The sequence below is a fragment of the Somniosus microcephalus genome, chromosome 9, assembly GCF_052327205.1.
Source record: "Somniosus microcephalus isolate GS21.2 chromosome 9, FLI_Smic_1.0, whole genome shotgun sequence".
NCBI lineage: Eukaryota > Metazoa > Chordata > Chondrichthyes > Squaliformes > Somniosidae > Somniosus > Somniosus microcephalus.
Window position 1 is genome coordinate 142,976,267 of NC_140995.1, and position 24,702 is coordinate 143,000,968.

The 24,702-nt window shown below is 41.9% G+C and overlaps 1 protein-coding gene across 2 annotated transcripts in view; it reads right to left on the reverse strand.

Moving 5' to 3' along the window:
* lama4 (laminin, alpha 4) overlaps window positions 1-24,702 on the reverse strand; it is a 223,205-nt gene that overhangs the window by 49,104 nt on the left and 149,399 nt on the right. For both annotated transcript variants that reach the window (XM_085997349.1, XM_085997347.1), the window contains exons 27-31: window positions 22,680-22,819; window positions 12,938-13,073; window positions 11,591-11,728; window positions 9,026-9,159; window positions 1,906-2,058 (exon numbers count right to left, since the gene is read on the reverse strand). In XM_085997349.1, the coding sequence (XP_085853475.1) occupies window positions 1,906-2,058; window positions 9,026-9,159; window positions 11,591-11,728; window positions 12,938-13,073; window positions 22,680-22,819 (701 nt within the window). The remainder of the gene's footprint in view (window positions 1-1,905; window positions 2,059-9,025; window positions 9,160-11,590; window positions 11,729-12,937; window positions 13,074-22,679; window positions 22,820-24,702) is intronic.

Genomic DNA, 24,702 nt, shown 5'->3' on the forward strand with positions numbered 1-24,702 from the left:
TGGCAGGGCTCCACAAATGCCTTGAGCTTCCTCGTGCTAGGGATGAAACTGACAACACACACACTCACATATTAACCTAGAAAACTTGCAAAAGTTGGCAAGTAGCTTCAAAAGAGCTGACAGTCCCAAAAGAGCCAACAGCTTAAAAGCAGTCATGAACATATGCCTATGACTAAGGCCAATGCTTTAAAGTGACTGAATAAGTTAAATTCTGTTTTTATTACATGGGATTCTAAGATTACCAGTATTTTTTAGAATCATATTTTGTTATTCAGTCTGTTTTTCTGTGAAAAACAGGAGCTAATGGAAATAAAAATGGGGAGCGATGTATACAGGCTGCCGATTCGCTATCACCCGTTTGAGACTATCGAACAAAGTCAAAATTACCCACACTCTCTGTTTTAAGATGTTTCCAGCACCAATTTTCATCAGAAGCCTATGCCTCTCCAAAAAGTCTAGAACTTGAGTTGCTGAGCTTCACTTTTAGCTGATGAATTTGAATAAGGCAGCAGATTAGAGCACTTATGACCACAACTCCCATAATGTTATTAATGATTTGTCCCTCCTCCTCAGCTATACATTGATAGAGGGGCTACAGGTGAAACCCCTTAGGGTAGCTATGATTAGAAGCAGTTAAAGTAATTTCAATTTGTTTTTTCTGTAAAAACATCAAAATAGCATGACACATGAACTTTCAAATTTTATCTGAGGTAAACTTGCACAGGAAATTGATGGAAGTTGTATTTAATGGGTTGTTTCTTCAGGAAATGTAGCGCTGTGGCACATTCTGGAATGAGTGTGCCATTATTCAACCTGGGAGGGTAGTTCTAAATAAAAGTCTTGAATTTTAACATATTTGCTTAAGCAGAACCTTTTAGTAACACTAAGTACCGTACCAGAGATATTTGGTAAAGATGGGACAATGCAAAATTGTTTCATTTTTTTTCCTTCAGTTTTATATTTTTTAGTCCAGTAATTAACACTTATCACATCGTTAAAAGAGTACCTAGACTGGATGGACAAGATTTAACTTTCTGTGGTGAGTTTAGTGCATATCTAATATGCAAATGCAGCAACTTCACACCATTCAATGCGCTTCAATGGCAAGGCAGACAGCAAGATGCTGTTTTCATGAAGTTAATGGCGGAGCACGCAACTCGGACAGCAACTTTTGGATATTTGAGTTGAACTGTGCATCTGCTCCTTGCGTGTAATTACTGTACCATTTGCGCATAAATAATGGAGAGCGCCGTTAGCCTCACCATTATTTTGATAGCAAAATCTGGGCCAGTAATGTTTAAAGCTTTGCTTAGAAAAACTGGCTTCATTAAATTATGGAATACAGGCCAAATAAATGTAAATGTTTATGTTTTAACATCTGTATCTTTTTGTTTAAGAAAATATCTATTTTATGAAGAGTCTGGCCACTTCAGCTGGCAATGATGGGCTAACCTCAATGAGACCACCATTGTGGCTGAATAATCATCCCAATTAACTCTTCTGCCTGATTTTGAGCGAGGGAGATATTTTATTTAAAAAAATAAGCTACAGAAGACAACTCAGATCACTTGTGTTAAAGGCCAAATGCCAATTTCATAGTGCAAAGTGGGAGTGCTGTCTCTCCCATGACATATGCACATATTTTGTATTTTATTTATGTAACTGATATCTGAAGGGAATATATTCATTTATTTACCGGTGGGTAGGAAAACACCATTTATTTTCCAGGATCTAATCTTTAAACACTTTTCTGTTTCTGAGCAGGTCTCTTATAAACTTTTCTTCCAAATCCCTTTTATAACAATGTAACATGATCATGAGCAATGCTAGTTGCACTAAAGAAACTTTCATATGCTTTCCATTCCGTTACCCACACACATGCAGGTTAAATGGAGAAGCCCCTACCTGCTGAGATAAGCATTGCTGATGCAGCCTGTGAAGTTGACGTATTGGTCATATGGTGAACCTCCAAAGTAGAATTTTCCTTTGGGTTGAACTGTTTCTTCTGAGGAACACTCGTCTGTCGTTTTGTCCTTATCATCCACTATTAACTGACAACTGAAGAAAAATAGAAAAAAAAATTACACGTCACAAAGTTATTTTATATATTAGTGAGGATTCAGCGCTGGACTAGAATTCAGGGCCACTCAGTTGATGCACTGCATTATGAAAATAAATCTTAAATATAATCTTCAGAGGAATGTAACTTAATAAAAAAAGTGGGAGGTTGGGGCAAACACACAAAAAGTTACTTAATCACAGACTGAAAGGTTTTTTCTCTATTTCTTTGGTCACTCATGCATTGAACTGTTGTCATTTGTGCTTTTGATTTAGTAACAAATTCACAATGGGCACCTGAAGGTCAGTGATGATGTTACATGATGTAACCATACCCAAAATCATAATACAGGAAACTTTGTGCTATCCGGCACCCACGGGACCGAGCTGCTGCCATTGCCTCAAAACTGCCGTACTCTCCAGAGTTAATGTTGAGAGATACGGAGATTCTTATCTCCGTATTTGACAACAAACACTGTTGCTTAGCAACAGCTTCTAAACACTCGGGTGTGGCCTGCAAGCTCTGTATATGAAGTTGTTGCTATAGCTACAGACCTTGCACAGCTTGACTGTTCAAACAAAGCAAAAAAAACAAACAAAAAGAATAAAAAACGGCTGCTGATTTTTGCCGGTGGCTCCAGATTGTTGGATAGCTCACCTCCGGATAGCACAAAGTTTCCTGTACAAGAACTCAAGTCATGTGAGACCAGACACTTAAGAACACATTTCTCAAGTTAAAAACTGTAGAAATCATCCCTTAAAAGTAGAGTCTTGATTGCCAATTATTCTATAGTTTGCGCACGTTGAGTGATATAACCATAAACAACTATGTTGCTATAATCAAAACCAACTGATTAAGTATAAAAAAACCCAGAAAATGCTGGAAATACTCAGCAGGTCAGGCAGCATCTGTAGAGAGAGAAACAGTGTTAACGTTTCAGGTCGATGACCCTTCGTCAGAACTAACTTTAAACATATTTATCATCATTACCACCAACTGGGGACAAATCTTAAGAGTATTTCTAAAATTCAACATAATGCAAGGTTAGAAATATAAATATTTAGAAAGCTGAAGTCAAAGGCTTTTAAAAATGTACTTCATTTATTTTCTGTCATTATTCTCTGTGTCTCCTTTGACTATCATGTGACTGTGGAGCTCCTAATCAGACCCTGGAGCACCTCATTGAGCACTGCCCTCGGAGGAAATTCGCAGCCAGCCTACAAGATATCCATGCAGTTACAGTGGAAGCTCTGGCCTGGATATCTGACTTAGATATTGACATTTGATTTGCTTTACTACTACCATATGAAAGAAGAAGAAGATGACTCACCATCCTAGCTGAAAGTGTGAGTAATTATCGCTGCATGCCTCTATCCAGATGGCTCCAGATCCAGATATGAAGGGTCTCAGCTTTTCCCACCAGTCTCTACAGGGCCTTGTTTGGGGTGGAACCTCTGCTCACACCAAACAAGTTCACCTCTGTCAGAGGGGGTGTTGGTGGGGGAAGGGACCCCAAGGGCAGGAATTTCCTTGACCCCAGCCTGGCAGAACAGCAGCAGCCGAGAGGCCCAATAGAAGGAGCCATACCAGTCATTGCATGGCTGCAAATGAATAATGACCCCACCCCGACACAGTTTTAAGATTGGTAAACTTTTCTCGAAGCCCTTATAAAGGTCCAGCAGTCTCCAGTGAATGTTGTGGTCTCCCTGGTCTGGTGAGTGTCCAGGATGTGCTCCGAGTGGGATGGCACCCACCTAGATTATTTAAATGAGGGAACCTCCCTGACCCTGGAAAGTCTAGTGAGATCACTAGGGGAGCTTCCCGACTTGATGTGCCCAGCACTTATGTCGGCTGTAGGGCTGCTAGCCTTCCATGATGGACCTGGAGTTTCCATGAATTAAAGATTAATCTTCTGGGCACTGCTACAAGCAGCCCAGGAGAAAAATTAGAGCAGCATAAAAAAAATGTTATGTTCATTTTCTCTGAATAATTTTGTTTATTAGTTCTAAAAATATTGGCGATGGGAAAAAAAAGGCTCTTTGACTGGGTAAGGTGGTCGGAGGTCACGCAACGACCTCCAGGAATATGTTGAACCAGAGCCGGGATCAAATGCCTGTGGATTTTCAGCCCGCGGGTCTTTTCTCATTGCTTGTGCTGTTCTGAACGTAACATTCTTGCTTAATTTATGTAACTTTATCTAGTTAATTAATTTGAAATCTGAGACCATCTCAAATGTGTTGTGTTGATAATACTATCTTTTGGAGTGGGCTGGAAAGAAGAAAGTATAGTCCGCATCGGCAACTATGGATTGAGTGTGTTCCAAAGGGTATGCAGTTTTTGTAGGGGCAGAAAATCAATGGATCATGGGAAACACAAAGCAGCTTACAAAAAGTGCAACAAGACCCTTTTAAGAGGGAACAGCTCATTAATGTACCTTAAGAATACATCAGGGTGGTTGCAGCAAGTTGTGTGCAATAGTTGAGCTTCACAGGAAGAGAAGGGATAGCTTCCCTGGAGCACATACATACATACTAACACCGACCTGAGTACCAAGAGCAGAGAACACTGTCACACCCACCATGAAACCAGCAAGGAGAGCATCCCTCCAATAGGTCACCAAAGTTGGACATATCAATGCACTACTACGTCTAGGCCATCATGTCTTTTGTAGATAATGTGAATTAATATCTACTCAGGATTGGTCAATGATATAGTGTACCATGGATTACGCTACTATACATCCTAGGAACAAATATTGGCTCAGATTTTGCATTGAGAATAATGGTGAGGCTAACAGCGCTCACTTATTATGGAGTAAATTGGACAGCAACTTCCAGTGACCGCACATGCGCAGTTAAATACAGAAATCCAGAAGTTGCTGTCAGAGTTATCCTACTACTCCACAGGCTGTGCTATAACAGTATCTTGCCAATAGGCTCGACATTGAAATCCATATAAGGACGTGAAGTTACTGTACTTGCCCACTAGTTACCCACTAAACATGGCAGAAAAAGTTTGGGCTGGCCCATTCAGGTGTAAGTGAATTTTTAACGTCATGATAATTCATAATTACTGTCACACAACTGCTCTGCCACTGAAAATTTAATTTTACAAGTGTGGAATTTCATTCCTTCAGAATGTAATTATTGTTGCCGATTTAAAAAAAATTAAATAATTTTTTTAAATTTTCTTTGCCTCTTATCTCTCTTAATCCCATTTTTCTTTCCCTCTCTATTTTGCTTTCCGTACATGATTTAAATCTAATTTATACTTCCTCATTTATACTTCTTGGTTTAGACTCTGCGGGGGCAATTTTGTTAATTGGGGCGTGTTGGAGGCGGGACTGCTGCTTGGTGGGTCGATTTGTGGCCAACCCATGCTATTTTCCCAGCAGGCTTAGCAGGCCAATTAAGGGAAAGCTGGTTGCAGAGAACGTCAACACATGACGTTTCACCTGTCAAAAATTTTTGACAGATGAATTGTTATCGTTTGACAGCTCTGTGAAGCTGTCAAACAGTGACATTCTCTGCAGTTTGATGAGGTCTTGAATTCAAGATCTCATCAAACTTCTTTCTTTTACAGAAATGAAATGTTTTTGCATCTGAGAATGCAACGGCCATCTCTTATCTGCAACACGGAGGTGTGAGACTCGCCGCATAGACTGAAGCCTGCAGGGAGAAACAAAGGTAAGTACATTTTTACTAACACTTTGCACTTACCTCAGATACTCACCTCTACACTCTTGCACCCATCACTTACCTTCACACGACACTTCTGCACCCCCCTGACCCCCGCAGACCCAGTACTTGCCTCGCTGAGCTGGCGGCTTTTGGAGCTTTCGGGAAGCCCACACTTGTGAGGGCAAAAAGGGGATAATCCTATTTTCTGCCTGTTAACAGGCAGTTAATAGGCTTTAATCCCTTCCCGCCTCCAAGGAGATGGGACCCGGTGTGGGACGGCTACCCGCCTCCTGGCAAGATGGTATGGAGGTGGGTTGGGGTGGGTTGGGCACCTGCCCCCAAATTCTGCCATTTTCCCGGCAGTCCCACCTCCATATCCACCTCCCCAGGGCTGGCAAAATCGCCCCTTGCATGTCTTAGTGAGGATTCTTCAATCTGATTGGTTAAAGAGACCCGCTGTTGCTTGTCTTGCTCACACACGCCACAGATCCACTGTAGAGAGCATCGCGTTGGATCAGATGCCCGATGACAGAAAGCCGCTGCTCAAAAGCCCACAAAAAAGTCTGTGGGCAGCTGTCAGCTTAGTGAATGGCGAGCGCCTTTCCTTCGCCAGTGACCAATAAATTCTGACCATTATTATAGTGATTAATAACAAGAATTGGTGCCTTGAAGTGAGATAAAAATAGCATTGTTTCTATGTGTTTGCAGAACAATTTTATTTATTAACATTTTTGGTGAATTATTTTGCTCATCAATGTGAATATCAGTGCTGGGGAATGGAACCCTTTTCAATTTGAACTTTTTGCACTCAGCATTAGCATAAAGCATGCCAAATATAGGTATAGCACATGTTAGAAGTAGAATGCAGCAGCAATTACACTGCAGCTACTGTTCTCAATATATGTGGTGTGCCTTGTACAGCTGGCAGACAGGAGTTATACTAGCTGTGCATCCCTCTCGGTCACAGTCACACGTCCACCTGAGAGGGCTTAGTGTCTCATCCAAAATATGGCTCCTATAACAGTGCAGTACTCCCTCCAAGATTAAGTGCTCAAAACCTTGGAGTGGGACTTGAACCCACGACCTTCTGACTCAGAGGAAAGATTGCTACCACTGAGCCAAGGTTGACAACAGCTGATTAAACAGCAGGGCCTGTAGCCTTGACATTTAATTAGCGCAGGAGCTATTTATAGACTCACAATCCTAGCAAATCAAAGTTATCGCTTAATTACCAAGTTTTCCAGATGCACCATATATTGCACAATTCTATTTACTTATCTACTTAATTAGCTATGTTTCAGGTACAACATTTTACTCAATCCACAGTCTTATCTAATCTTGCTGGCTGTGAAAGCTCAACTTCATGTCAGAAGGAAATTAACATTACATGACAATTATTAGAATTTGATTAATTCAATAATTAGAGTTTCAGTACTATGTGATATATTAGTACATCCCTCAAATATTGTACCAATATACAGCATTCATGAAATAATCAAAACGCAAAAACTGCTCCTGAAAATAACTTGAAAAACCTGGGCCTAGATATTTGGCCACACAGTGCCTCCTAAGCCTCCAATATTGCGGGCAGGAAGTGCATGCGCATCACTAGTCAGAAGTGTGCCATCCACCATATTGGTATCGGCATAAGCATATAAGGGGCCTAACACCTGTTTAAATATTAGTTTTCCCTAGTGCCCGGTTACGATGTTTCTAGGCCCACAGGTGGCCTAACAGGCGGTCCTTAAAGTGACCGCTACAAGCTGCAAACAAAAAGGTAACATTTTAAAATATACTTACCTGAAGGTGGAGCCAGGAGCAGGGGAGTCGCTGTCAACCACTTTCAATTGCCCGATCCCGACCACTACCTGTCCCCCCCCCACAATACCTGACTCTACCCTCCCCAATCACCACTGAATACTACCCTCCTTCCCAATCACATCTACCCTCCCAATCCAATCGCTTGTCCTCCTTCTCCTTACCCTTTAAACACTTACCCGAGGGCTGCGGCTGGCTTTGCCATGGCCCGATCTTCGATTCCACTTCACCGGCTTGATAATAACGATATTAATGAGGCCCAAGGTCCAATATCGGGTGCGTCTCGGGCCATTGAATGCAGATGCAGGGATCGAGCCCTTTTTCCCCCACATGTGCAAGACCAAACAATGAATTTTGGCAAGCTATTTGATTGTGGGGGACCTTCTGGGCTCTAGAGGGGAATTCTCCTCTTCATGGATGCACTCTAGTGGGGCAAGATATCCACCCACACATCCAGGATGAATCCCTGCTGTCAAGAGGGAGCCTGGCAGTGCAAAGGTGGAGAATCCTAGCAGTGCTGCAGCGGGAGTGCCGCTAAATGAAGATTCGAAAACAAGACCCAATGAAGGACTTGGCAGAAACCAGGGCCTTCAACAGGTAAGTCATTGAGGGGCGAAATGAATGGAGAGAAGGCCGCTACATGGCTCTCTCCCTCGATAGGTCACCTCAGAGCAGTTGCCACCACTTTCCAGGGCTCACCACCACTTTCATCATGGTGGCCCTGGGAACTGGCGGGAACAAATGAAAAGAAGACCACTTCTTCAGGATCCGGTTCCTGCCCCTCTGTACCATTTACATGTGGAAGGCTGGGAAGAAGCAGGCAACGGACATCCCATTAGAGGGTAGGGAAATCCCAGTCGGGGTGAAGAATTGGCGACAGGCCTCACCGCCCCATTTTTCCACCATGATCCTACTCAATTTTGGACAATGTCACGGAGAAAAGTACCCCCATGGCTTCGTTGTAGGGTGTGTTTATCAATTGTGCCAGTGGGGATGTCCTTGCTTACACTTTATATTAATTTGAGCATTTGTCGGCTAAAATCACACCAGAACAAATGTTTCATTACTGAGGCTTGGGACTGCCATGTGCTTCTGATTATTAACAGCCGACAGCCTTAATTTCCATGGATGAAATTAGGTGAGCTGTTAGGGGGATACAAGTTAAAGTTAAAATTCTACAGAGTTCATAAAATAGGAATGGTCAAAATGTAAGGTTTTAACTATTTGGCTCTCTTTTCTTCCCTTTATGAAATCATAGATGTAAGAGTCACAAACAACTATAACAGAACTGTTTGTTCATGAGACAATGCTTTACAACTTCATCCAGACCAGCAAGCTTCCCAGACTAGCCCTAACCCAACTTGTTACACATTTTGAAATGGCAATCAAGTTTTGTTGTTCGCAACATTGAGATAGAACTAATCCATAGTTCAATATCAAAATATACATTAAAGCGGAAGATGTTTACCTTGATGGGGTGACAGTTGCTCTAATAAAATGATTCAGTCCATCATTATATTGCTTCTTTGTTGATTGTATTGTTGTTTCTTTCATTTTGAAAATGACTGTTCCATTGTCCAGTGAGAGGGAGAAGATATCAGGCTGACAAGAGAAGATTTACAAGTGTAACCATTGGGAGGCATTGGTGGTATTCTACCGCCTGTGACATTGACTTCATAAGGGTATATAACTCAGGCAAACTATCAGAGACAGTTTACATTATATGGTTATGAAAAATACTTTAAAGATTTTAGGGGAGGAGTCAGTGGCACAGTGTATAACCATACTGTCCTTTCACTTTTGGGACCTGGGTTAAAACCTTCCCCTTAATTCTTACTGTAATTATCTTAAAGTTGTATCCTCTCACTACGGGCTTGCATTATATGATACACTGGAATTACCTTTGTAACTTCAAATGTTAATTTTGTCAGTTAATTGAGCATATTTTTAATTTAAATTAAGTAGAACTCAGTGATGCTGAGTCACTGCGATATACTTGAACTGACATTGTAACATCATATGTTAATTCTGTCAGTTAATAATATCTACTTCAGTATTTTGAATGTATTTACAGTTTAACATTGATATGCTACTAATTGTATTATTCTAACGGTGTTAATAAAGAAATGTTAGTTCATGATTTTATGGTCTGAATTCCTCTTTGATGACTTTGGCAAAGCGGTTAACTCATTCATACTGCAGCTAATATGTATCCCAATAAGGGGTTGGTAGTGTAAATGTTAATATAATCAAACCAGTTGATGAAAGACAGTTCAATCCAGCCAAATTCAGGCACCTGGTACCCGAGATGAGGGAAACCAATATTCCAGACAATCTTTGATGAAGAGTTGAGGTGGAAGGGGTAAAGATACACCTGATACCCTTTGATTAATATCCCTTACAAGGTTTATTAGGGAACCAATCCCAGTATACCTACACAACTGAATCATTTATGTATTTAGTAAATAAGTATGGTCTTAACATTAACCACTATGCAACACCACTCACCACATCATTCCAATCTGAGAAACTTCCCTTTACTTTCTGGATTCTAACCACCTCGCTACCATGTGGCCATGTTCCCCATAAATCTCTGTGCCCTTATCTTTGCCATAATTTTATGTGGTACCTAATCAAATACTTATGTTTTAAAATACATATGAATCACACACACTGCATTCCCTTTATCTATCTTCTCTGTTGCTCCTTCAAAGAATTCTATAAGTTTGTTGTGACAAAAATGAAGCACTTTGTTGCTGATGGATTAATTATTGATTTTTTTTCTTGCTAGTCATAATATGCATGTGATTAGGATCCAAGTTCAGTTACAGAACTGGCTCAGTTCTGCTAACACACACATATTGGAACAAGATAGAGGTGGTGCATAATTCAGGAAGGCCTTGATATGCATGAGTTAATTGCTGCCATTGTCCTTGGCTTGTCTCACAAATCATTCAAAGTATTTGTAATAGATCAATGAGGAAAGAGTTGAGCCATTCTATTCCATTACAACTAATCTGTGGGACTTTATACAGAGAATGCTTGTTTGACAGCTGTATTTGTGTGCGTCAATGGCATTTTGAATCCTGTGAATGTCTAACCACTTAAGTGTCGTCCTGAGAACTATCAATTTTTTCTGTCTATCTTCAAGGAATTTGGAGTTATATCTTGGCTGCACTGCACTAAGACACCAGTCAATCTGAAGCCAGCAGCAATGAGCTAGTCAGCAGACATTGTAACAAATAGTCACATAAGAATTAACAATGATATCTTAAGGGGTAGCTTTGTTAACAGTTAGTGCAGGAGACAAGTCTTTCTTATTTGTTGACATTTGAAGCAGAATAGTAAAGTTTCATATTACTGCAAATATACTAGACAGGAAAATCCATGGACAATGATTTCAGTGTTTTTGGCAGGATCACATCTATTGGGTCTGCAGGTATCTAATTTGCATGTGGCAGGCAGGAAAACCCAGCACCTGCCCAGCCCACCATTAGGAGGAGGCTGGATCCCAGGCCCCCTACTGGCCCCAGACCCCCAACCATGTCCCCTTTGGCCTCCTGTATACGGGGGCTGATCAAAAAGTCAACAAAAAAAAAAATGCCCATTCGAATCCAGGCCACTTGCCTTGCCATCTCACCCTCTCTCTGTCAAACACACACACATACACACACACACGCACACACATCCAAACACATGGTGGGGCCCACTTATGTCCATCTGGAGGCCAATATGCCTCACCTTGCTTGGTGTATTGGCCTTCAGTACTATGCCAGCTGTCAAATGAGTTGTGAAAGCGGGACATTTTGGTGAAGGGAGCCCACTCCCTCAGCGCCGTCCCCTAATGACATTTGCCTTATAAGGAAAGGGCAGCGATTCTGCCCCTTATAAGGCAGGCCTAAAAATCCTGGAAATGCAGGAGATCTGACACAACTGGGTCCCTGCCATTTTTAAGTGAGTTCTGCTGGAGTTATAGCAATTTCTGGCAGAGCCCCCAAGGAAATGTCCTTTAAGATTTATCTCTGGTACTCACTCCTTCACTGTAATGGAAAAGCAGCCCATTGGATTGTAACGTCCTGAAGTTGAAGCCTTCTTCAAAGTTTGAAAATGGTGTGATTTTTTCGCTGGAAGAGATGAAACCTTCACCATTGAAATAGGCCATCCGTGACATCTGTGGACAAGAAATTGAATATTGAAATATACACTTAGAAGAACCAACTGTGTCCAGAAACAACACTTGTTGCAAAGCAACAATTTCAGCTATTCAATTGATCATTTACGGGATGACTTTTCCTTTCGGCAGTGGTTGTCGTAATGGTCTGTGGCCATAGTACCCTTCAGCTGTGGCCCTCAACAGAATTGCTGCAAAATTGATCTCAAGACTTCCACTCATGGCCTAATTGGACTGTTTATTGCCGGAAGTGGGATTCCGTACTGTTGCATTCCTCTTTCTCTTCATGTGTAAAAGGGAAGGAATTTTATTAAGAAGTGGAAAAATTCTGTCATCCAGAATAAATGGAAAGGCTTTTTTTAAAACGATACTTTTGTTTCCTTTCTCTCAGAAATGCCCAGGGCGGCACATTTAATGTCAAAAGCTTAGCATGTGGAAATTTGTGGGCATAGCATATCACGCTGTGGAGCAGCAGGTTCGAGCTTTCTTGAGAATGGATCTTGAGCAAGACACACTTGGGCAATGTTGCTCTCAGTGAAAAGTTAATAAATAATAATACTTTAAGTGTTGAACACTAATTATTTCGTGATGTAAAAATATGCCCATTTTACTTTGATTTGCGTGCAGACCATATTTGATATGATATAACCTTAACCATCAACTATAGTTTTTCTCTTGCAGGTTCCAATGACATATTTTACATTAATTTTGGTAAAATTTCAGTGAGTTGATAGAAAAGTACCAGAAGAGAAAGCTAACACTAACAGTGTAATAAAATTGGTAATTTAATGCTTACATATGGAATAATTCCATGTCCCATGATGCAGCTTCCTCTTAAGGGGAGGAGAAAAAAAAATCAACGGCTATCTCAATGGGGCCACTCTCACCCACCGAGTAGTTGCATTCAGATTAACTTTAGCAAAGACATGGAAGTAAGTTTTCGGTCAACCCTGGGGGATGATGGATACCAAGGGAAAAAATACAAGGAGGGAAACAAGCAGCATTTCAACAATTGGCAGAACTCAGATGAGTTTCCAATGTTAGTTGGCACCTTTGGAGAAAGGAAAATTATAAGGAAGTCAACTTACGTCTTTGATGCATTTATGTTTCTATCTGGTGGGGCCTTGATGTTAGCTGTGATATGCTTTCAGAAACCCAGATCCAATATTGCCCCAAGTTTAGACCATCAGTTATACAGAATTCACTTACAAGCGATTCCTCTGGACAACCACTGCTGATTCCTAATGTCTCGTCTTCCTCTAGTATATTGATGTCTCTCCTCTGGAACTGGAAACTCCTGAGACAACCCCGAAACCCAGCATCCACAGCTACGTATGACTTCAGACTACCAAAAGAAGAGAAACTGAAATTGAGGTTACAAATTCATTGTTTATAATGTTTGACTATGATAACAAATGTTTTGGGAACCTTGATTTTTCTGGCAATGCAAAGCAGAAAAGAAACAATACTGTAATTTGTTGTCAGTGGAATTTCTGAGCTAAGATCCTGCAGTATATAATGAGCTCTGTCACAGTTATTGATGGGTATGCGTCACGCTTTAGGATCCACACAAAGGATTTGGAATTGAGTTACATTTAAATGATGTGTTTTAAATTAAAGTGGGTTAGCGCAGGTTTAGAATTCTCCTTACAGCCATATACTGCAACCTCTGAGACAGGGAAGTTTAGGTGCTAATGAGCCAGGTATTGATAACATGCTTACACAATGACAGGGGATAGGAAATAGGCATAGGAGTAGGCCATACGGCCCCTCGAACCTGCACAGTTGCTTTGTTATACTGCCTCGGGCTGACTACAAACATCCAACACCAACACTTATTACCACTGCAATGACCTATACACTTGCACTCAACATGGGATGTTTGCCAAAAATCAAGACTTGTGGGAGGGCATCCAGTTTTATTGACAGATCTTGAATCAATGAATGGTGAAAAAGTCAGAAGGACAGTCTAGCAACTTCCTTTGGTCAGAAGTAACAAAGAAGAGAAAGCCTCACTGTGGGATAGTGAGTTATGATTTATTATTTTTCTGATTCAAGAGGTGGGGTTTGAAGTTAATTAAAATTAGTGAGTTTTGACTATAACTACCACTCTTTACCTTCACTTGTCTGTAACTTAATAATTTGTGTAAAGTATTTCTAGTCAACTTATTGAAAGATTAGAGAAGCAATCAGGAGTACACATGTAAAACATACAGGCCTAGAAATTCCCTTGGGTTTGCGCCCATTTAGGGGCGCAAGAGTGGGTTGCGCCGGAAGTTGCGTCGCCGCTGAAATTAGGTGGGCCTTTAAATCGGCGTAAGCCGGTAGCGCTGCGCCGGCACCGATGACGTCATCGGTGTGCGCAGCGCCCCGGTACCGCCCGAAACCACGCCGATCCCCATCTTCAGTAGCGGCCGCCTCTTCCCTGGCGGCCGCTAACAACGTTTTGAAAACCTGGCCGTGCTGCAGCCTTAGAGGCGCTATTTAAAGCGGAGGTGCGGCCGGCCGCTTTTTCGGCGGCCGCCTGCCCGCACCTCCTTCCCCGGCCTCCTCCACCCCCCCCCCCGCGGCATTGCCGGCTGGTTTCCGTGGAGCCCGGCACTTTGCCGTTGTGCCGGGCTCTTTTGCCGGCACTTTCAACGGGGCTCCGGCCGTTGCAGGCACCTCCCCCTTAAGAGAAGGGGGAGGCCTGCAGTACAGCAGCCTGCCGCTCCGCATCGGGTGGCGCAGCGGGACCGGCAGCGCTGAAATTCACTTTCAGCGCCCCAAGCGGGGCGGGCACACCCTGTACCAGCGCCCGCTTCCGCTTTGGGGCGCTGAAAGTGAATTTGGGGCGGGCACAACTGGCTCGGCGGCGGGCGCTAAATTTCCGGCGCAAACGTGCTGGCGGGGCGTCACCGAATTTATAGGCCACAATATCGAGTCTGCATCACAAGGGTATTATTGTTAAGTGCTGGATTACGCCACGTATGATTAGACATTGGGCCGCGATTTCGCCAACCGTGGCGACTCCAGTGTGGCCGGAGTACGGAGTGACTTCAAACCCTGCTCCCGTCTTCATCCCACCTCCTCCAAGTGATTTTGCTTTGATTGGGCTTGTTAAGCCCGGCCTGCGAGGTTCCCGGCCAATTAAAAGGAAGCAGGTATGATTACGTCATTTGATGACATGTCATCAGCCCGTTTCCTTAAAGGGACCACATGTCCACATTCATTTTGACAGATGTACTGTCAGTGTTGTACAGCATTAAGGTGCTGCAAACACTGACAAGCACTGCACAGAGAGCACGGCTGCACCCAGGCTCCCCCATGACTCCCTCCATATGCCTATGGAAGGATTCACAGAACGTAGGGAGGTTCTCCTCCCTTCCAATGGGTGGAAGAAACCACCCCAGGACACCAACACAGCCTGGTTGCACATTGCACAGGAGGGCACAAGCAGGGCTGTCATCAGGAGGACCAGGCTGCAGTGGCACAAACCTTTCAATGATCACAGTAGATCATGAAACGTTACTGCAAAGCCACACTCAACCTCATCCTCCTGTTCCACTCAACACATCCCCATCACTCTGCCTTCCCTACCCTACTCTTGCACATCCTTACTCACACCAACTTACCTTGCACCTCCACCCACCCCTCTCTATCTACATTATCACATCCCCATCTCACTAGCCACCCCTCACACTCACCCTCTTCCTAGTCCAATCATACCAATTAACAACACACAAGGGTAGGCACTTAAGTGTTTTACCCGATGTTCATGCAAACTTTCTGTTAATGTGTTGTCAAGCATTGTATTCCTTATTTTCACCATTTTGCCTTCTTGGACAGATTTGTGTGCACCTTTGATAGTGGCTTAGTGAGTTCCAGTGAATGGTGAGACATAAGGGTACCCCCACCCCACCCCCCATGGGGGGCAATGGTGATGAGTGTGAAAGGAATGGCTTGGATATTGTGGAGATGCTTTATGGTGCTGGTGTGGGGTGGTGCCAACCTGGTGCATCATGTGGCAGCCAGGGTGTACAGTGTTAAGTGAAGCAAATCTGGACATGGTGAGGCCATAGCTGGTGTCACAGGCAGCAATGTGCATGGGTGATGATGCCCTGTGTCCTGTGCAGTATCAGTTGATTGCAGAGAAGCTTGGTGTGGATGTTAGTGCTGCTGGTGTGCCCGGTGATGCTGGTGTTAGGGCTGATCATGTTGGGATTCTGAGGATCAAGGTGAGATTTATTCAAGGGCACCGATGTTGATGGAATAGATGGCAGGTGAGGTTGAGATGACAGAAGTAATCTGACAATGTTGAGATAGGTTGTTCCAAGGAGGTGATAGTGGATAGAGTGATTTCTCCAAACACATCAATACTTCAAAAGTGCATAAAGCTCAAAAGTGGGTTCGAAATCAGTAATGCTCCAGCTTCTAAGATTGGGAAGTGAACATCTGTGAAATGGTAGGTTTTATACCACTTTTGCAGCTGTCACCTATTCACAGCAATCTACAGTTATTGAGAACACGATATACTTAATATACTTACCTGACGTGATATCCGCTCTCCGGGAACCTCGTTGAAAACCTGGGAAAATGTTAAGTACATTGGAAAATGTTTCTTAATTACCTTTTGATGGGCCTTCAATAACCACAAAACTAGAAGTTATAGACTTAAACAAGTTGGCTTTTAATCACTAAGATCAGAGCTAACATCTCAACACGCCGACTGGTTCACAGGAATGAGTCATACAGATCCTGGGATCTTTATGTAAGAGAAGTCAGGGGCGGAGCCAAGAGCCAAGACCTGGAACCTCCCAGGTTAGTCGGGAAAGAGGAAGTGAAACTATACACAGTGGGGGAGGGTAATATACATGAGTGCAAAACGAATACAGGATCAAGACAAACAGATTTCATTACACCTTTTAATAAGCTTTTAACTATTTAAATTGGCTGACCCGCCGCTTGGTGTCAGGTCTGTTCAGGGATGACAAACCTGACACTTGGGAAACTGACAAGGAGGCGGGTTTACGGCGGGATACTGACCTGCTGTCAATCTTTGTGATTTTGACAGCAGACCTGCCTCCAAATCCGCACTCTGAGTGCTGGTAAAATTCTGGCCAAGATGTTGGGATCACTTATGGTAGTGATCAGTACTGCAGAGGCTGACAGAATTTCTAAGTCAGATCTGAAATTTGTAACATCTTTCTGTGTGGCTCAGGAGGAGCCATTTGTAACATTCAAACTTCTCAAGCATAACAATACCTCTAAACAGATACTTCCAGCTCTCCTAAGAGGCTGCTTAAAGCTCTCAACAATGCTTTAGTTTTTGTAATGTAGGTTACATTTTCCAAAAGATGGGATAAGCTTAAAAAACAAAAAATCACATATAATAATTTGCACATGGGTATTACATGCAAGTGCTAGAAGTGATTTAAAGGCATTTTAAGATTTTAGGCTTGAGCATACAGTCACTGAATATCCAGACAATGTCACCATAACTACAGAGATTCTAATATTTTTTTAAAAGCTAAGTGCTTAGATTTAATCCACTGAGACTCTTTCAGCTTCCAATCAGATTATAGTGCTTGAATGCTGAACACATTCCCCTTTCATCCGACTGAAATTAACTTCCAGTCAAACATTGATCTTCAATTACTTTTTCTTATCTATTTTCAGTGTGAACCTCCTTAGGTTATGGTAATTATTTTCTGTGTTCTCCTACCTTACATACTTTTCCTGTTTGGTCACCCAGAATCTAGCAATGAATCCTTCCTTTTTGGACACACAATGATTAAGGAAACATTTCTGGATGCATTCTAAGAACTCTTATTCAAGTCTACCTTTGGATAGCTAAAATACTCCATTATTACAAATCTGTTACAATTACAAATGTCTAAGTTGTTTACAAGTCTTGTCCTCAATTTCTTTCCAAGTATTCCCCAGGTAGTACTCTACAATGTATTCCCAATACAGCAACATACCTCTTGCTATTTCCTAACTCAATCCATATAGACTCCATCTGAACACCACTATTGATAAACACGCTCACCCTTATGGCTGCAATTGTGTGCCTAATTAATAACGCCATCCCTACTTCTTTTTTTATCCTTTTCCTTCCCTCTGAAAATGATAATTTGTTCCCAGTCCCGCCTTAATGATGGCAAGTTTCTATCAAGGTTACATTTTATCCCTATGCCTTCATTCTATTTATTGCCTCTAGTTCCCCCAAAGCTTGACCTATTTGTACTCCTCAGTACCACTTTCCCTTCAATTTTTATCTTATTCTTCCCTTCTCTAATTTTTTAGCCTTTCTCTAAGGTATTTCTCATCATAAGAACATAAGAACATAAGAAATAAGAGGAAGAGTAGGCCATACGGCCCCTCGAGCCTGCTCCACCATTCAATAAGATCATGGCTGATCATCGACCTCAACTCCACTTTCCCACCCCATCTCCGAATCCCTTGATTCCCCGAGAGTCTAAAAATCTATCTATCTCAGCCTTGAATATACTCAAAGACTCAGCATTCACAGCCCTCTGGGGCAGAGAATTCCAAAGATACACAACCCTCTGGGGTAGAGAATTTCAAAGATTCACAATCCTCTGAGTGAAGAAATTCCTCCTCATCTCAGTCTTAAATGGCCTACCCCTTATTCTGAGACTATGCCCCCTAGTTCTAGACACTCCAGCCAGGGGAAACAACCTTTCAGCTTTGACCCTGTCAATCCCTTTTAGAATCTTGTATGTTTCAATGAGATCACCTCTCATTCTTCTAAACTCCAGAGAGTATAGGCCCATTCTACACAATCTCTCATTATAGGACAGCCCTCTCATCCCAGGAATCAATCTAGTGAAATTTTGTTGCACCGCCTCCAAGGCAAGTATATCCTTCCTTACATAAGGAGACCAGAACTGTGCACAGTACTCCAAATGTAGTCTCACCAAGGCCCTGTACAATTGTAGCAAGACTTCCTTACTCTTATACACCAACCCCCTTGCAATAAAGGCCAACATGCCATTTGCCTTCCTTATTGCTTGCTGTACCTGCATGCTAGCTTTCTGTGTTTCTTGCACGAGGACACCCAAATCTCTCTGAACACCAACATTTGAAAGTTTCTCACCATTTAAAAAATATTCTGTTTTTCTATTCTTCCTACCAAAGTGAATAGCCTCACATTTCTCTACATTATACTCCATCTGCCACCTTACTTCCCCCTCACTTAGTCTATCTATTTCCCTTTGCAGACACTTTGGGCCAGATTTTCAGTGTGCAGTGAGGTGGGCTTTCAGGCGTGCGGGGGGCAAAAATCCCGAATTCGGGGGTCCCGACACCATCCCGCCCAAAACCCACCTCCACGTAAGTTTCAAGGGAGGCGGGTACCTGCCCCGCACTGGGACCCGCCGATCCAAGGCGGGAAGGGTTTAGTGCCAATTAACTGCCTGTTAACAGGTAGTTAACAGACAGTTTTTAGCCTAATCCTTATTTTGAGGGGTGTCATATGGGATTCCCGATGGCTCCAAACCACGCCTAGTTAGAGCAGGCGGGCCGTCGGGTTGAAGGACTTGGAGGGGTCGCGATGTCGGTGTTCAGGTGAGTGATGGGTGCATGAGTGCAAAGGTAAGTGTGGTGTGTCTAAAGGGTGTAAAGAAGTTTTACTTACCTGTACTTACCTTAACAGCCTTTCTTTCTATAGGCTTACACTCAGCCGGAACTGAAAGCTGAACGGCTGCGATCTGTCAAAAGTGACAGCCTTCAGCTTTCAGTGTTGGTGACAGTTCCAACTGAGTCTGCGTAGAAGGACTCAGGTTAGAAGTCAGACTGTCAGTGTTTGACAGCTTCAAACAGCTGTGAAACACTGATATTTCATCTGTCAAAAACTCTTGACAGATGAAATTTCAGTCTGTGACGTCACCTGTTGCCGAGTGGCCCTTAATTGGCCTGCTGAGCTTACAAGGTCAATCGAGGGAAAATCACGTCGATTGGCCGGACGTTGATGGAGGCGGGACTAAAACCCGGAAGTTGTAGTCCCGCCTCCTTCCCGACAGCTTAATGAAAATCCAGCCCTTTGTGTTCTCCTCACAGCTTACTGTCCCACCTAGCTTTGTATCATCAGCAAACTTGGATACATTACACTCGGTCCCGTCATCTAGGTCATTAATATAGATTGTAAATAGCTGAGGCCCCAACACTGATCCTTGTGCCACCCCACTAGTTACAGCCTACCAACCTGAAAAAGATCCGTTTATCCCTACTCTCTGTTTTCTGTCCATTAACCAATCCTCTATCCATGCTACTATATTACCCCCAACCCCATGAGCCCTAATCTTGTGTAATAATCTTTTATGTGGCACCTTATTGAATGCCTTTTGGAAATCTAAATATACTACATCCACTGGTTCCCCCTGATCTACCCTGCTAGCTACATCCTCAAAAAACTCAAATAAATTTCCCTTTCATAAAACATGTTGACTCTGCCTAATCATGTTATGATTTTCTAAGTGACTTGATACCACTTCCTTAACAATGGAATCCAGCATTTTCCCAATGACTGATGTCAGGCTAACTGGCCTGTTGCTCCTTGTTTTCTCTCTCCCTCCTTTCTTGAATAGTGGTGTTACATTTGTGACCTTCCAATCTGCTGGGACCATTCCAGAATCTAGGGAATTTTGGAAGATCAAAACCAATGCATTCACCATCTCTTCAGCCACCTCCTTTAGAACACTAGGATATAGGTCTAGGGGATTTGTCGGCTTTTAGTCCAATTAGTTTCTCTAGTACTTTTTCTCTACTTATATTAATTATGTTAAGTTCCTCACCCTCATTAGACCCTTGGTTCCCCACCATTTTTGGTATGCTTTTTGTGTCTTCAACTGTGAAGACAGATACAAAATATTTGTTTAATGTTTCTGCCATTTCCTTATTCCCCATAATAATTTCTCCTGTCTCAGTCTCTAAGGGACCAATGTTTACCTTTGCTACTCTTTTCCTTTTTGCATACTTGTAGAAACTCTTACAATCTGCTTTTATATTTATTGCTAGTTTTCTCTCATATTCTATTTTTTTTCCTTTTGATCAATTTTCTGGTCAACCTTTGCTGGTTTCTGAAACTCTCCCAGTCCTCACGCTTACTATTATTCTTTACAACATTATAAGCTTCTTCTTTCAATCTAATGCTATCCTTAACTTCTTTAGTTAGCCACGGTTGGATCACTTTTCCCATGGAGTTTTTGTTTCTCAATGGAATGTATTTTTGTTGAGAATTATGTAATATTTCTTTAAATGCTAGCCACTGCTTATCTACCGCCATACATTTTAATCTATTTTTCCAATCTACCTTAGCCAACTCACCCCTCATACCTATGTAATTGGCTTTATTTAATTTTACGGCTCTAGTTTTGGACTTAGGCAAGTCACTCTCAAAATCAATGTAAAATTCTATCATATTATGATCACTCTGCCCCAGAGGATCATTTACTATGAGATTGCTAATTAACCCTGTCTCATTACAGAATACAAGATCTAAAATAACCTGTTCCCTGGTTGGTTCCATGACATATTGTTCTGGGAAACTGCCCCGAATGCATTCCATGAACTCGTCCTCCAGACTACCTTTGCCAATTTAATTTGTCCAGTCTATATGAAGATTAAAATCCCCCAAGATTATTGCATTACCTTTGTTGCAATCATACTCATCTCCTTCGAGCTTGCTATTTTCAACTGTTTTGCTCCTTCACTATGTTTATTCATAACACCTCGCAATATACTCTTAAGTTCAGTCACTTCATCATACTCCACTAAACTTACTTGTTTAAATTCACAGCTCTATCTATTCTTGGTGCCAGGAAATTATCAATAGTTTGGTTCAGGTGGAGTTTATCCCTTTGGTACAGCACCTGTACATGCTCAGATGTCCTAACACAAGTGCTGGGATAAGCCCACCAGGTACCATCCAAAATGTCCCACTGACCTGAAACTTTTCCTCCTACACCACTCTACCACTCTTCCAACAACATGCTCAGCTGACTAATCATCTTCCGTCTGCCTGGCTTAATGTGTTGCACAGGTCATATTTCTGAGAATACTAGCCTTGAGTTTTTGTTTTATTCCTATATTTTCATCTTCATATTTGTCTTTTCCTGTGTTTACTGGTTCTTCAGGTAGTACCGGTCAGGTAATATCAGATATTATAGCAGTGGTCCATATAATATCTATCATCGCTCTCGTTTCCTTCAGAAACAGCCTCTGGAGACTGATTCTCCAACAACTATTGACATTTCAGACTAGAGGAGCAGTTGGCTACTTTCAGCCCCAGTGAGCGCTCATCCAGATTGTCTGCCTCCTGAATATACATTCTGGCTCCCTTTCCTCTCCCTTTCACCTTCTTCCAGGCCTTTGGTTTTTCACCTTCTTGGCTCGGGTCACCCATGCTATGGAATGTCTGGTCTAAAGATTTCTCCCCAGCCTATGTACTGCATGATGGCAGTGTCTGTTTTTCCCCCCAAGTATGGTCAGGCCTGCCTGGTGATTTGGGCACTGATATTTATACTGTGGAAGGTTTGCACAGGGACTTTTGCTGATTCTTTCAACTATGAAGGAAAAAAGCAAAAGAGTAAATATTAAATTATACTAAAATATTTTGCTTAGTTGTGTGGGTATTTAAATCTTATTAGATGATTTATTTAGACTAATTTACGAAGGGCTCTTTCTTCATTATTTTAAGGCATATTCTTCATTAGTTTCAAAAGGTCACTATGAATATTATGCAATGCAGATGAAAAAATATTTACACAACACATTAACACATTTGGATAAGTACCTGAAGGAAAAAATTGCAGGGCGAGGGAGTGGCACGAGGAAAGGGCGAAGGAGTGGGATTAGCTGAAGTGCTCTTGCAGAGAGCCGGCACGGGCTCGATGGGCCGAATGGCCTTCTTCCATGCTGTAACCATCCTATGATTCTGTGAACTAACCTTGATAAGACCTCAGCAGGGGCTCCGCCAACATAGACATCAGAGAAATGCATGCTCTTCTTTTCATTTTCAACACTTTTTACATTGATTCTGTCAATCAGCAGGATCATCTTCTTATAATTATGGTAAATGAATGAGACCTGAAGGAAAATGCACACTTGGTTTAATAGTCCTCCCCAGAAACAGGAAATTTAGGATGGATGCATAGCAGTGTGTGCTTTCCTAATAGTCGGCATAGGCACCAATAAAACAACATTGGCAATGAAATCCAATACACGAATTGTCCAATTCAGTTTTGGAAAGCAGCTCACATTTCCTCCTTGCAAACTCCTCAGTGATATCTAACAATTGACATCTTTCAATCAAGATAAACAAATAATACTTACAGTTATATAGCCCATTTTACATCAAAACATCTTAAACATTTCAAATAAATTGTGTTTTGAAATATAGTGACTGCCATATAGGGAAAAGCAGCAGCCAAACTGTCAGCAATATTCCACAAACAGGCATGCGATGATTCAAAGCCAACCTGCTTTTAGGCAGCATTAGATGATGGAATAGTGTTGGTCAGGATAACAAAGGGTTGCAAACCTATGGAGCGTTATCTTTGGCAAACTGGTTAATGTGGTCACGCAAAATCCCTATGTGTGATGTGCTGATGAAGTTATTACCCCACTTTATTTTAAAATAGACATAGAACTGGTCAGTCAAGACAAGGATTATTTGATATTTCAGCATTCAACCCTCTTGGTACTAAATGCTTTTGTCTATCCCTCAAAAGTGTATTTTGCCATTCAAGCAATTCAATCCACCGGCCCAGACAAGAACCGACAAAATTCCTACAGTGGCAAAATTGAGCGACAGGAACCCTGTAACTCAAACAAGCATACTGAGCTTGAATAAAGGAGACTATGAAGGTATGAGAGTGGAATTGATTAGAGTGGACTTGGAAAATAGATTAAAGGGTAAGACGGTACATGAGCAGTGGTGTACATTTAAGGAGTTATTTTACAACTTTCAAAAAAAAAATATTCCACTGAGGAAAAAAGGGTGTAAAAGAAATGACAGCCATCCGTGGCTAAGTAAAGTAATTAAGGATAGTATCCGACTAAAAACAAGGGCATATAAGGTAGCCAAATCTAGTGGGAGGATAGAAGATTGGGAAGTCTTCAAAAGACAGCAAAAATAACTAACAGATTGATTAAGAAAGGGAAGATAGATTATGAAAGTAAATTAGCAAAAAATATAAAAACAGATAGCAAGAGTTTCTATAGTTATATAAAAAGAAAAAGGGTGGCTAAAGTAAATGTTGGTCCCTTAGAGGATGAGACTGGGATATTAATGGTGGGAAACATGGAGATGGCAAAAACGCTGAACAAATATTTTGTTTCAGTCTTTATGGTAGAGGACACTAAGAATATCCCAACACTGGACAAACAGGGGGCTCTAGGGGGGGAGGAACTAAATACGATTAAAATCACTAAGGAATTGGTACTCGGTAAAATAATGGGACTCAAGGCGGATAAATCCCCTGGACCTGATGGCTTACATCCTAGGGTCTTGAGGGAAGTGGCGGTAGGGATTGTGGATGCATTGGTAATAATTTTCCAAAACGCCCTGGACTCAGCAAAGGTCCCGGCAGATTGGAAAACTGCTAATGTAACACCCTTATTTAAAAAGGGTAGTAGACAGAAGGCTGGAAACTATAGACCAGTTAGCCTAACATCTGTGGTTGGTAAAATTTTGGAGTCCATTATTAAGGAGACAGTAATGGGACATTTGGATAAACATAATTTAATAGGACAAAGTCAGCATGGTTTTATGAAGGGGAAGTCATGTTTGACAAATTTGCTTGAGTTCTTTGAGGACGTAACATACAGGGTGGATAAAGGGGAACCAGTGGACGTAGTGTATTTAGACTTCCAAAAGGCATTTGACAAGGTGCCACACAAAAGATTATTGCTCAAGATAAAAAATCACGGGATTGGGGGTAATATTCTGGCATGGGTGGAGGATTGGT